The 13764-nt window shown below is 49.4% G+C and overlaps 2 protein-coding genes across 2 annotated transcripts in view; both read right to left on the bottom strand.

Annotated features, from left to right (window-relative positions):
• LOC129496895 (multidrug and toxin extrusion protein 2-like) overlaps positions 1-8183 on the bottom strand; it is a 59113-nt gene extending 50930 nt beyond the window's left edge. The window contains exons 1-3 of the mRNA XM_055305253.1: positions 8013-8183; positions 7780-7881; positions 252-320 (exon numbers count right to left, since the gene is read on the bottom strand). Of these exons, the coding sequence (XP_055161228.1) occupies positions 252-320; positions 7780-7881; positions 8013-8183 (342 nt within the window). The remainder of the gene's footprint in view (positions 1-251; positions 321-7779; positions 7882-8012) is intronic.
• A 2216-nt stretch (positions 8184-10399) lies between these two features.
• Positions 10400-13764, bottom strand: part of LOC129496893 (multidrug and toxin extrusion protein 1-like) — a 35503-nt gene continuing 32138 nt past the window's right edge. The window contains exons 19-20 of the mRNA XM_055305252.1: positions 13285-13354; positions 10400-10812 (exon numbers count right to left, since the gene is read on the bottom strand). Of these exons, the coding sequence (XP_055161227.1) occupies positions 10559-10812; positions 13285-13354 (324 nt within the window). The 3' untranslated portion in view covers positions 10400-10558. The remainder of the gene's footprint in view (positions 10813-13284; positions 13355-13764) is intronic.

Genomic DNA, 13764 nt, shown 5'->3' with positions numbered 1-13764 from the left:
GGGTGTACAGTTTTACAGTAGGAGAGATCACAACAGGGAAGAAAATGGAAAACCCAGCCCCACCTGAGCACATGGACCCTGAGGACACAATTAGGAAAGCTGGCTGTGCTTGCATCTACAGCCACCAGCAGCATGGTATTTGACAAATAAAAGGCAACAGAAGCCATAAAGGGGATGGTCTCTTCTATCATCTCCCACAAGATAGGTAACCGACCAAAACAGGTGTGTGGGGGAGGGTGATTGGTGCTCACCTGAGACATCAGTGTATCACAAGCGGAGGCCAAGCCAGTTCCAACGGAAATCCCAGTAACGTTTACAACCTGCAAGGAACAGCACAGAGCTTCACCCAGCATCCGGGGGACTAGGGGGGGCAGAGTCACTGCTAACAGCTCCCTCTCGAAGGAGTAACCCATGATTTTATTTCACGTCACACAGGTGACTGCTACTGTAAACAAAAATATAGCCTCTAAGAATCACAATCACTTTGCAGCAACCAGAGTGGCTTACAACCAAGTTTTTCTCAACACAATGCACGTTACAATGTCTATATTAAAAGGCTGAATTATGATTAATATCTAAAACCAATGCCCCTGGGGGGCAATGCCCCTGGGTGGCTCACAGTCCATTAACCATCTGACTCCTCACTTTAGCTTGGGTTGTGATCTTAGCATCCTGGGATCAAGCACGGAATCAGGCTCTGTGCTCAGCTGGGAGTGTGATTTGGGATTCTCTCTCTCCCTCTGCCCCTGCCTCCCTCCCCTGCTCACATACTACTCTCTAAAATAAATAGAATCTTCCAGTAAATAAACTTAATTACTTAATTAAATACGTGAATGAATGAATGGATGAATGCCCCTGGTCTGCGATGTGCATTTAATAATAATGACAGCAAACCCATTCTGAGCAAATGCTACATGCAGGTCCTGTCCCAAGCCCCTGTCAGGGCTGTCATGAGCACTATTCCCATTTTATGGAACACTTGAGCAAGTCACAGAAAGCTTCGGTCATTCGGATGGTGGCCTGAAGCTGGCAAGTCTGGCCTCAGGCTTTAACCCTCCCGTGAGAAACAGGGACTAGTTCTGTGTCACCCTCTCGCCTTAACCTCACCCCGGGCCCCTGACCATTAAGGGCACAGACAGTAACCTAAAGGTAAGGGTCAGAGCCCAATGTGCTATTTTGCAATGGCAAGGGTTGGGGAGAACTGGAGACCCTATTTTCATCCCTGGTCTCACATTTAGCAGTGAGGTCAACCCCAGGTGAGTTAACTTATTGGCTGACCAACGTCACAGACTCTAGCCCCTGGGAGTCAGTGACAGGCCACACACAGAGTAAGGCCCCAGGCCAGTCTAGCGAGCAGCAGGAGGCACCCCTGCCAGAGGCCTTGTGCTCTGCATGCCCAGTCCAGTGTCAGGGCTAAAACTCAGCCTTCCAGAAAAAGCACAGGGGAAACACAGCTATTACTCTGCCTCTACAGCTTCAAGCCTATCCCCAGGTCAAGTCCATTGTCAGAGCTGATTCCCGTCAAGGGCGGGCATCTAACACTGAGCTCTGATGTCACCCTCTCCCCATACAATGACCGCATGGAAACTCAGAGGGTCCAAGACTCACAACCGTATTTCTTGGGGCAAGTTGTCCAGAACACTATCTTCCACATCAGAGTGTCTATTTCACCAAAGGCTGCAAGAAACACTCCTCTGACTAGTTATCAGGAAAGGCCCTCCTTCCCCGCAAGTAGCTGGCTCAGTAACCTCTTGGGCGTGCTGGGAATTTCTGGAAACTACCAGGGCAGGGAGCTCAGAGTGCAATTTGTAGCTTCTCCAATCCTAACCACTCCCAGCTGAATATTTTTCTATCCATGTTTCTCTAACCCTATTCTACCAGCTAAGTGTTTATCTTTCTGTCTTGAAAGTATTTTTATAAACTGACTCAAATTCTTCATGAAACAAGGTGGGATATGAATAAATGTTCTTGGGGAGTGCCTGGCTGGCTCAGCCAGTGGAGCACATCACTCTTGGTCTCGGGGTCGTGAGTTTGAGGCCCACATGGGTAGGAGGGATTACGTTAAAAAAATTAAATCTTTTTTAAAAATGCTCTTTTATTTAAAATACAAACACTTTGGGGCGCCTGGATGGCTCAGTCAGCTACCTGCTTTCAGCTCAAGTCATGATCCTGGGGTCCTGGGATCCAGCCCCAGGTCCAGGTCGGGGCTCCCTCTCAGCGGGGAGCCTGCTTCTCTCTTGCCCCTCTTGAGCCCCTCTTGCTCATTCTTCCTCTTTCTGCAAAAATCTTTTTTTAAATCTTTAAAAAATATAAGAAACAAACACTTTTGTAAATTCTTTCATTCCACAAACAGAATTTTTCCTAAGGCAAAAGATTTTTAAATATATCTAGCTTTCATAAATAGTTTTGATATTGGGCCTATTGTCTTCTCAGCAATTAATTACAATTTAATAGCTGGTTAAAAGCATAGTCTAACCAACTACTCACTGCTCCAGGAAGGACAGGCACAGACCTTACCTCAGATTTTAGCTACAAAAGTTCTTCTCTTTGGAATATACCAACCTTCCCACACTCCCTTTTGAGGTATAACGACAGAATTTTAAAATTCTATTTACTCTGTACCTATTAATTTTTTCTTCAAAGCATGGAAATAGGGATGCCTGGGTGGGTCAGCAGTTGAGTGTCTGCCTTCTGCTCAGGGCGTGATCCTGGAGTCCCAGGATCAAGTCCCACATCGGGCTCCCTGCATGGAGCCTGCTTCTCCCTCTACCTATGTCTCTCATGAACAAATCAATAAAATCTTAAAAAAAAAAAAACACAAAACGGTTCTTATGCTCTTACCATTGGGTGATCTGGGATGGAAGAGTATAAAGGAGCAGCGCTGGAAGGGAGATCATCGGGAGGTGCCCAGGTGAGGCCCCGCTCACGGTTCCCCCAAGCTACATATTTCTCTGAAACATTCACTTGGGCCAGATCTGTGCCAGCAGCCAGGCTCAGCAAAATTTAACATCAGCAGGAGGGCACACAGAGCAGAGGATGTGGCACAGCAGGGAAAGGATAGGCCCTGCTGGGGCTTTTGGGAAGGCTTTTTGCAGATGCCCCTAAGCCACGTCTAGAAGGATATGCCCCAGGCTCATGTGCAAGCCACAAAATGCAGTGGGCACCACCCACAGGCAGGACACCCAAGGCCTGGATTTCACTGTCTGGTGAAGGGAGCACTGAAGGGTATTAACCCAGGGAATGGCTTGATTTTTTTTTTTTTTTTTTTTTTTAAGATTTTACTTGTTTATTCATGAAAGACACAGAGAGAGGCAGAGACCGTCAGAGAAGCAGGCTCCTTGCAGGTAGCCTGATGTGGGACTTGATCCCTGTACTGGGATCACACCCTGAGCCAAAGGCAGATGCTCAATCACTGAGCCACCCAGGTGTCCTGATTTTTATTATTATTATTTTTTTAATGGCTGGGACTCAAGGAAGGTGAGATGGAGTAAGGCCTAGAGGAGGTGGCCCAGGCTGGCAGGAAAGTAGGGTGAAAGCTGGGCTAGGAGACTAGTGGCAGGAAACAGAAGAAAAGAAGTAATTTTAAGAAAGGTGGGAAATGAAGTTATTAGCAGGGCTTGCAGCCCGATGGAGATGTAGGGTGTAAAGACAGAGGGGAGTGCCGAGGGTACTCCCAGGAAGGATGCTCACACATCCTGAGTGTGAGGTGTTCCTGGAGGGTTCAAGCCGGTAAGTCCTGAGGCGGGCAAACCCAGGAGGGCACCTCGGTGGAAGATGGAGACATAAATTTGAGAGGCACCGAGGAAGAGGAGGAGAAGGGGAAGGGAAAGATGTACAACAGCTAGAGGTAGCAGAAGGAGCAGTGGAAGCACAAGGACACCGGGTCCCCCGGGAGGCCAGGAGTGGCAGAGAGGCCAGAGGGGGATGTCACCGACAGCATTAGCCAGATCAGGTTCGATGGCGAGATAGAGAGACACAGGCCAGCTTGCAATGGGGGGAAGAGGACATGAAGACATAGACTTTCTGGCAAAGACCATAAGCGGCCGGACAGGGGGCTGGGCAGGGACGGGCAGATGGGAGATGTTACAGAAAAGGAGAGACTTGCGTTGCATAGGTTTATCATAGTGGCCGAGGGATCAATTAAATAGAAGAAATGGGGGACGTCTGGGTGGCTCAGTGGTTGAGTGTCTGCCTTTGGCTCAGGGCATGATCCTAGGGTCCTGGAATCGAGTACTGCATCCCTGCAAGGAGCCTGCTTCTCCCTCTGCCTATGTCTCTGCCTCTTTCTCTATGTCTCTTATGAATAAATAAGAATCTTTAAAAAAAGAAGGAGGAGGAGGAGGAGAGGGAGAAGGAGAAGAAGAAGGAGAAGAAAGGAGAAGGAGAAAGAAGAAGAAGAAAGAAGAAAGAAAGAAAGAAAGAAAGAAAGAAAGAAGAAGAAGAAGAAGAAGAAGAAGAAGAAGAAGAAGAAGAAGAAGAAGAAGAAGAAGAAGAAATGGAAAGAATGGTTCTGAAACATAGGCAGAAGGCTTGGTCTTGACGAGGGGAGTTAACAGAGGTCTGGTGTTGATGGGCAGACGAGGGAACGTCAGGCACGGACCACCTGGCTCACAATCCTGAGAGTGGGGCCCAACAGGGCTGCAGAGGGAGAGAAGAAGGGGGAACCACAGCATGGGAAGACCCCATGAGGTCAGACAACAGGTAGGAGGTGCGGGAACTCAACAGGACAAGGATAAAAGGTTGCCAGCAGGGAAAATAAAGTTTAAAACATCTACAATGAGTCCATGCTGAGGGATGAAAATGTGTGGAGCATGAGTCCTGAAATGGATTGGGTGGAGGGGAGGGTGGTCCTGGAAGCCAGTGAGATGGAGGAAAGTGGGGCCCACACACCCAAAAAGATTAGCACTCAGGTGCTGGGGTGTTGATGAGCACAGGAGAGGTGCTGTACTGGCCACTAGCTATCATTGACAGGGGAAAAAAGTACAGGATGGCATACATGGAGTCCATCCCTCCAAAGTGGGCACGGCGAAAAGACAGTCTATTCAATAAAGAGTGTTGGGAAGGGGATCCCTGGGTGGCTCGGCGGTTTGGCGCCTGCCTTTGGCCCAGGGTGCGATCCCGGGGTCCCGGGATCGAGTCCCGCATCGGGCTCCCTGCGTGGGGCTGGCTTCTCCCTCTGCCTGTGTCTCTGCCTCTCTCTCTCTCTCTCTATGTCTATCATGAATGAATAAATAAAATCTTAAAAAAAAGAGTGTTGGGAAAATTGGACAGCTACAGGTCAAAGAATGGGACTGGACCTCTTTCTTTCTTCTTTTCTTCCCTTCTTTCGATTTTATGTATTCATTCATGACACACAAAGAGAGAGAGAGGCAGAGACACAGGGAGCAGGAGAAGCAGGCTCCCTGTGGGGCACCCGATACAGAACTTGACCCCAGGACCCCAGGATCACACCCTGAGCCTAAGGCAGATGCTCAACCCTGAGCGACCCTGGGAAATGCAAATTAAAACCACAATGAACTATCACCGCACACCTGCGAAGAGACAGAAAATAAAAAGTGTTAGAGAAGATGGGATATCCTCAGGCACCATTGGAGGGGATGCAAACTGGCACACAGCCACTCTGGAAAGTGGTATGGATGAGCCTCAAAAACTTAAAAAGAGAACTACCATATCATCCCACAATCTTACTTCTGGGTATTTAACCAAAGAAAACAAAAACAGTAAGTCAAAAAGATACCTATACCACCATGATCACTGCAGCATTATTCATAAGCCAAGATATGGAAACAACCTAATGTCCACTGAAGGATACAAGAATAAAGAAAACATGGTGCATGCATACACTGTGGAATATTATTCAACCATAAAAAATAAAGAAATCTTGCAATTTGTAACAACATGGATGGGCAATGAGAGCATTATGCTAAGTGAAATAAGTCCATCACAGACAAATGCCCTATAATCTCACTCACACGTGGTATCTAAACTGAGAAAAACTGAACTGATACGTACAGAGAGCAGACTGGTGATTCCGAGACTGGGAGGGTGCCAAGGAGCTAGATAAGGCAGTCAAAAGGTACAAAGCTAGTTCCAGTTACAAAATATATAAAGGATGGGATACAATGGACAGCCTGGTGACTATACTTAATATTACTCTATTGCACTGCATATTTGAAAGTTGCTAAGAGACTAACTCTTGGATTTCATCACGTGGAAAAAAATCTTTTCTGTATAGGGACAGAACTAAATTTATTATAGTGATTATGCCACAATACGCACAAATATCATCGTTACATTATATACTTGTATTTCAATTATATCTCAGTAAAAAAAATTAATATTAACAATTTTTAAGAAAGGATGGTGGGAAAGAAAGGTCTGGGAAAGAAAGCTGTGATAAGAAAAAGTAGACCACCAACTGCGGGCCCTGTGGAGAAAGAGAGAAAAAGTGTCCTTTAAGTTTCCAATAATAACTCACTGTTAATATCTGTTCCCAGCCAACAGAAGGACCAGGAGGACAAGGTGTGCCCCCTGCGGGGGAGGGGTCAAGTTCATCCTCTCCAGGGGACACAGTTAACAGCCTGTAATATAAAAAGCTTTTCTGCTTTTTTGACTTTCTAGAGGCCGCAACTAAACTTTCAAAGGAAGCAGAAATATCCCTAAACCAGTTCGCTTAACAGACCTGTAAATAAAACGTCTGATTCCACACCAAGGTCAGCCCAACTGTAAAGCTGAAAGGAGAAACTTCTGTGGTCCCACCAGGATCTTAGGGCATATTCCCACCTCCTGTGGGGACGGAGGGGACATCCTCTAAGACTGGGAGAGACCACCTTGCCGTCACCACTGGAAGAGTTTTCCACCTTCTCTGAATGCCTGGGTGAAATGCAAGAGTGAGGCAACTTTCCACCACCTCACAAACATAAACAAAAGACTTCAAAGTCCTTGTAATTTCAACCCATGGCCCAAGGGAGATAGTTTATTAAGAGTGTGAAACCGAAAAGAAAAAAAAAAAAAACCCGCAGTGTGAAACCCTGGAGCATCCTGGGTGGCTCAGCTGTTGAGTGTCTGCCTTCCGCCCAGGGCTGATCCCTGGGTCCTGGGATGGAGTCCCACATAGGGCTCCCCGCAGGGAGCCTGCTTCTCTTTCTGTCTGTGCCTCTGCCCCTCTTTCATTAATAAATAAAATCTTTTTTTTTAAAGTGTGTGAAACACTACACCCATAATGAACTATATAATTCCAACTAAAAGCAGACAACCTACATTACCTTTAAGATTTTTTTTTAAGATTTTTTATTTATTTATTCATGGGAGACACAGAGAGAGAGAGAGGCAGAGACACAGGCAGAGGGAGAAGCAGGCTCCCTGCAGGGAACCCGGTGCGGGACTGGATCGCAGACCGGGATCACGCCCTGAGCCAAAGGCAGACGCTCAGCCGTTCAGCCGCCCAGGCGTCCCTACGTTTAAGCTCTTCGTGGGATCTTAGAACAGGGCGGGAAATGCAGGGTCCGATCGCTTCACCAGCACAAATTTCTATCTTGCTATACATTCCCTGCGCCCCTGGGCCGCTCGGTAATTCAAGCTCGGCCCCCACCGGACGGTTGCAGAGACGGAAACACTCCTCCCTAGGCGGCCCACACAGTCTCCCCCCAAATCTAAAGACAAAGCAAAGGTACACCCCTGGGCCAAAGTCCGACTCCTCGAGGGAAGAGACACGACCCAGGAGACGGTGCAAATCCCGCGTCGACCCCAGAGACAAGATTCAAAAAACGTGACACCTACCGACACGGCGAGCGTAACGGCATCCAGCTCCACTTTGCCCAGGTGCCCGCAGAAGATGGAACTGACGACGCCAATGAGGAAGATCATCAGCTGCGCCAGGAACTGCGGAGGGAGAGCGGGAGAGCGCGAGCTGACCCCCAGCCGCCCGCCGGGGAGGCTCCGGGAGCGCAGGGGCGCGGGGGGCCGTCGGGGGGCCGGCGGGGGGCGCGGGGGGCGCGGGGCCGCGCACTCACCACGGGGCCCGCGAGCGCCCCCAGCGCAGCCGCCTCGCGTCGCACGTCGGGCGGCAGCGCGCCCCGCAGGCCCCGCAGGCAGCCGCGCCAGCCGGGGGCGTCGGGCTGCTGGGTGCTGTCCGGGGCGGCGGGGGCGGCGGGAGAGGCGGGGGCGGCGGCGGGGGCCTCCATGCCTAAGCGGGCTCTGAGCGCCGGAGGCGGCGGTGGGCTGGGGGCGGCCCGGGCCCGCCCCGCCCCGCGCGGACGCGGCAGGGGGTGGGGATGCGGACCGCCCCACCTGCGGCCGGGGGCGGGGGCGGGGGTGGGGGTGCGGACCGCCCCACCTGCGGCCGGGGGCGGGGGTGGGGGTGGGGGTGCGGACCGCCCCACCTGCGGCCGGGGGCGGGGGTGGGGATGTGGGGGTGGGGAAGCAGGCGGGTCGCGCCTGCGGACCCAGGACGCCCCCTGCCAACATCGCCGTCCGCAGATCCCCAGGAGTTGGGGGCGGGGCGCGGAACCCCCGAGGAGGTGGTAGGTGAGGGGTCGCAGTCCGGCGGGGGCGGGGGGTACCGGACGCGGTCGAGGGAGTGGGAGGTCGCCCTGCGATGACAAAGGAGACTAGTCGTTAGAGTGAACTGTGCTGGGGGCGGGGGGAGTGGAGAGGGCGAATTCGTAATTCCACCCTCCGCACCTCCGGAGCACTTTGCTGGCTTTTCAGGTGACCTCTTCCTCTGCCTCGAGTTACAGGTGTTACAGAAAGTATTCCCGGGGCTGGCGGAGGGTGGTGGGGTGGTGCACTCCTTGGCCAGCAGTTTGGGCCCAGAGATAAGCCCTCCGCATCCCCATCCCCCATCCCCCACCCGGATGCCCGGGCCTCCGGATGAAAAAGGGCAGATAGGCTTAGAAGTCTCTAGAAGGCTAGGGTACCTGTCCGGGACAGAACGAAGAGAATGTGTGTGGACTTCCTAACAGCTGGGAGAGGGGATGTTGCTGGGGCCCAACCCAACCTTCAGGGCAGGCCTTTACCACGGTCCCTGCAAAATGACCCTCCAAGAAGCAGGCACTGAGGGTGGAAATGCCTGAAGGTGGCCTTGGGTGTTTTTTCACACGTGTTAGCTAACTCTTCTGACCTGGTCCATTATCTGTTCTCTCAGGGCAAAAGCCACGCCTAGCTTTGTAGCTTTGTGCCATCCAAGCACCCAGTGTACTTCACACTGAGGCTTGCCGAGTTAACGGTGTGGCCCTGGGGCGTGGGCAGAGGGGGTGGGGGGAGGAGGGAGGCTGAGTCCAAGTACTATACTACTTTGTTGCTACTTAATCCAAGGCCACTATACTGAAGTCTTGTGCTCTGACCCCCCACCCCCCACCCAAAATGAATTAACAATGGCTGTTTGGGCTTTCACAGCTCTAGAAAGTTCCCTAACTGTTCTTCGAGGCCAGGGGAGAAGGAAGCATTCATCAAAACCTCATCCTTTTGAGACACAACCACACAAAACCTCCTGAAAACACATGTTTGCCACCTAAAGCTGGGATGCCTTCTTAAAGACAAAGACGATACCCCTTCTGTTTGGACAGAAAATGAACGGGGCCAGCTAGGACCCCAGCTTCCCTCTTCTAGCCCCCCCTTGTCAATTCCTCTGCCTTCCAACTTTGTAACGACCTCCTTCTATCAGCAGAGGAAAAGGGCTAGGGCACCCGGTGGCTCAGTGGTTGAGTGTCTGCCTTTGGCTCAGGTCATGATCCAAGGGTGTTGGGATCAAGTCCCACATCAGGTTCACCGCAGGGAGCCTGCTTCTCCCTCTGCCTCTGCTTTTCTCGGTTTTTCTCATGAATAGATAGATTTTTTTTTTTTTCTAAAAAAGTATAGGAAAGGGTCTGACTTCCTTTTCCTGGGTTAGCTCTTCAAACCATTTACTCCTCTCTGTGGGATGCCCACCACTCTAGAAAAATGAAGTGCTGGTTCTCAGCAAGGCGCACAGCTTCCTCTCTCGTCTGACAATCCATGGCACCCTCAACAGATTAAGACAGGTCCTTAACAGGAAGCATGCTCCTCAATGCCATCCGACTCCTTTTGCCTAACCTAAGTCTTCTCCCTTTTGGTTTCTCAAGCCCCTCTACTGCCCACAGTGCCTGCAATTTGGAACCCAAATGAATGTTGACAAATGCCATTTGCCCACTGAATAATCATCAAAGGCACAAGGAAAAGATATATTGCAAAATATATTTTAAATAACTCAAAATCCTTAAGCACTGAATACATGGGTTTCTATCTAAACAGTAAACACAACTAGCAAAACCATAGGTGAATGCAACCAGTACACAATGGTCCTTGGTTGAGACAATGCTGGATGAGCTGAATGATCATCCCTCTTTCAGACACTGCCTTGGACAAGAACATAATTTGTACCTAAGTTTCTTCATTAGAAAACATAACTTTGAATTCAATTCTTGAAATCCACAGGTGCCATTTAACTGCCTTAACTGAAAAACTCTCACTGTTTGGCCCATGAATTATTTGTAAGCTCAAAAGTATCACTTGACCTGACACACACTTCTCTTTCTCTGGCCTACCACTTAATTTTTATATATACTTTCACTAAAATCCCCATGAGCAAGACTGAAAAGACGCCCACGAGCAGGAGCCCACGCCGCAGCATCAACTGACTCCCAGTCAAGGTAGTGGTGCCCGTGGGCTGGACGCAAAGATGTTCTTCTCCGTGCATCGGCTGGTGCGTTGGCTGGCACACCTGCTGGCCCACCGGAGCCCTGACTTTTCTTCGAACATCTTGCATTAAAATACCTCCACGGTTCTCAGGGCCCACTGAAGGCAAAAAGGAACTCAGTTAGCAATATAAAAGGATATTTTTTTCCTTTGTATCAATGATCCCATACATGTGTGTCACTCACCAGGGGGAAAGTTTGTTCAGGAAGCAGTTGCTACCTTGGATCAATAAAAGAAATTCTGGGGCACCTGGGTGGTTCAGTGGTTGAGTGTCTGCCTTTGGCTCAGGTGGTGAACACGGGGTCCTGGCATCAAGGCCTACGTCGGGCTCCCTGCAGAGAGCCCGCTTTGCCCTCTGCCTATGTCTCTGCCTCTCTCACGAATAAATAAAATTTTGAAAAAAAAATCTATCTCAGAGTGCCTCTCCATTCGCTCATTCACAAACTGACCGGATCCTACTGTTGCCAGCATGGGTCTTCTGGAGAGCTCCATGACACCAAAAGAACCAGAGAAATACAGGGGTTCTGAGTTAAGGTTCGTAGGGTGAGTTTTCAAGGGGCCAATACTCATCTAATCAGCAGTTTGGAAGGTGAACTGACTCAGATGTACATCCAGTCTTACAACACTTCCCGAGGGAAAATGAAGGCTTAATGGAACAAGAATAAATAAGATGGGCATCCAACTTCTCAGTAAGCATTGTGGATATTAGGAATGTTACAATGCCCTTGGAGTTGTGAGAGGAAAGAATTTCACACAGTAATATTAGCTCACTCTTACAACATGTTTTCTCCTCAGCGGGGAGTCTGCTTCACTCTCCCCTTCGGCCCCTCCCCAGCTCCTAATCACTCTCTCTCAAATAAATAATCTTGGGGCACTGGGGTGGCTCAGTGGTTGAGCATCTGCCTTTGGCTCAGGTCATGATCCCAGAGTTCCAGGATCAGGATCGAGTCCCACATCGGGCTCCCTGCAGGGAGCCTGCTTCTCCCTCTGCCTCTGCCTCTCTCTCTCACACATGAATAAATAAATAAAATCTTTAAAAACAAATGTTTTTTTGAAAATGCACTTCACACATAAGCAGCTCACTTGATGCTCACAACAGTAGCATGAGGTAAGGAATTATCCCCCTGCTTTTACAAGTGGTAGATGGTAGAAAACTTGGACCAACCATCCTCTGAACACAATGATGAAAGCCGAGTAACATAAATGAAAAATACCATCTTGAAGGTGCCAGAGTGCTACCAATGTAAACTCCTCTGTATACTTCAGGCTGGAACTCAAGGGCTGCATCCAAGAATTAAGGATGAACCAAAAGTAAACCAGCCCTCACCCTGGTTGCCTCCAGGTCTGCTGGTGATCCAAGAAGCTCAAGTGCAGACATTGCCCTAGATTGCTGGTAACCCTAAGGGGTTGACAGAAGCAAAGGAAAATCCTCTCTGAAAACAGATACATCATTAGCCTCAAATTACTTCTCCAGACGATGTTCAAATACAAGATCTGGAACAAAGACAACCATGCAGGGATCCCTGGGTGGCGCAGCGGTTTGGCGCCTGCCTTTGGCCCAGGGCGCGATCCTGGAGACCCGGGATCGAGTCCCACATCGGGCTCCCGGTGCTTGGAGCCTGCTTCTCCCTCTGCCTGTGCCTCTGCTCTCTCTCTCTCTCTCCTCTCTCTCTCTCTCTCTCTCTGTGACTATCATAAAAAAAAAAAAAAAGACAACCATGCATATACACAGGGGACCAGACAAGATAAATGAGAACTAGCAGGAGGAACAAGAGAATTGGTGGCCAGCTGTAATTCAGTCAGCCTGTGAGCTCAAAGGGTTTTGGTTATAAAGAAGGGATGAATATGAGTAGGTCACTAACTGCTTGAGAAAGTGGGAATCTTGGTGGGGTGCTGGGGTCAGGATTGCTAATTGGGCAGAAGAAAAATGATACACACATTCTCATGATGCTTCCCAGAAGCAACAGTTAAAAACAATCTGGGGCACCTGGGTAGCTTAACAGTTGAGAGTCTGCCTTCAGCTCAGGGCATGATCCAGGGGTCCTGGGATCGAGTCCCACATCAGGCTCCCTGCAGGGAGCCCGTTTCTCCCTCTGCCTATGTCTCTGCCTCTCTCTGTGTCTCTCACGAATAAATAAAATCTTTTTTGTCGTTTAAAATCTAAAAAATAATAATCTGTGAAAAGCCCACCTGCATGCTTGCCTGGGGAGCAGGGGAACCCCATTAACACAAAAATACTGAAGTCAATTTCCAAGATTAAGGTCACCGCACAAGATCACCCAGCCTGTGGAATGCTTACACGAGTACCATAAATCAGCCAATGAACTGGCGACCTGCAATTGTCTATAATCATCAATAGTAGTCTATTAATATCTGGAATCCAAGCAAACAAACTTGCAATTCTGTTTATGTCACATTTGTGTTACTTTATCATTTGTTTCTGAAACTTTATTGTCTGAGTACTCCAGCAGGAGCTCACAGCAGCAAATCTAGTTGTATCTCACCGACGGCCCCTCCAGGACCAGCGGGACAGGCTTGTTCGCAGAGCTGAGGCCATTAGTTATTCCATACCTGGGTCCTGACAGGCAGCAGAAGTCCCATCCTGGGTGGTATTTAGTCTCAGATTGGCATGTACCTGGGCCTAGAAGACGAAACTCAAAGTAAATTCACGAGGCTTTATTTATTTACCATAATGTTAATAAAATATCTGATTTGACCACCCAGTTTAGGAAAAAACCAAGCCAGTATCTTTAACTGATGTGTGATTGGAGCTTCTCCAGTTTACCAGTATAGAGTCGTCTTTCTGAAAGACTGACGGGGTCAGTGGGTAGGGAAGGATGGATGGAAAAGCACAGATACGGGGGAAGGCAGGTCCCAAGATCATAGAGGCCCTTCTTTCCCCTTCATCTCCTTTATCTGCCATCTATTTTCAGACCCCACACTGACCCCAGCAAGTTGGAGACACAGATGCACACAGGTATCTTGGTAACATATTTGAGGATCATAAAATACAGTTATCAGGATAAACTGCTGGCATCCTTTCTCTCCAGT

This window comes from Nyctereutes procyonoides, unplaced genomic scaffold (genome assembly GCF_905146905.1).
Source record: "Nyctereutes procyonoides isolate TBG_1078 unplaced genomic scaffold, NYPRO_anot_genome, whole genome shotgun sequence".
Taxonomy (NCBI): domain Eukaryota; kingdom Metazoa; phylum Chordata; class Mammalia; order Carnivora; family Canidae; genus Nyctereutes; species Nyctereutes procyonoides.
Note: the sequence above shows the minus strand (reverse complement) of the source record. Positions and strands in the feature narration are given on the sequence as shown.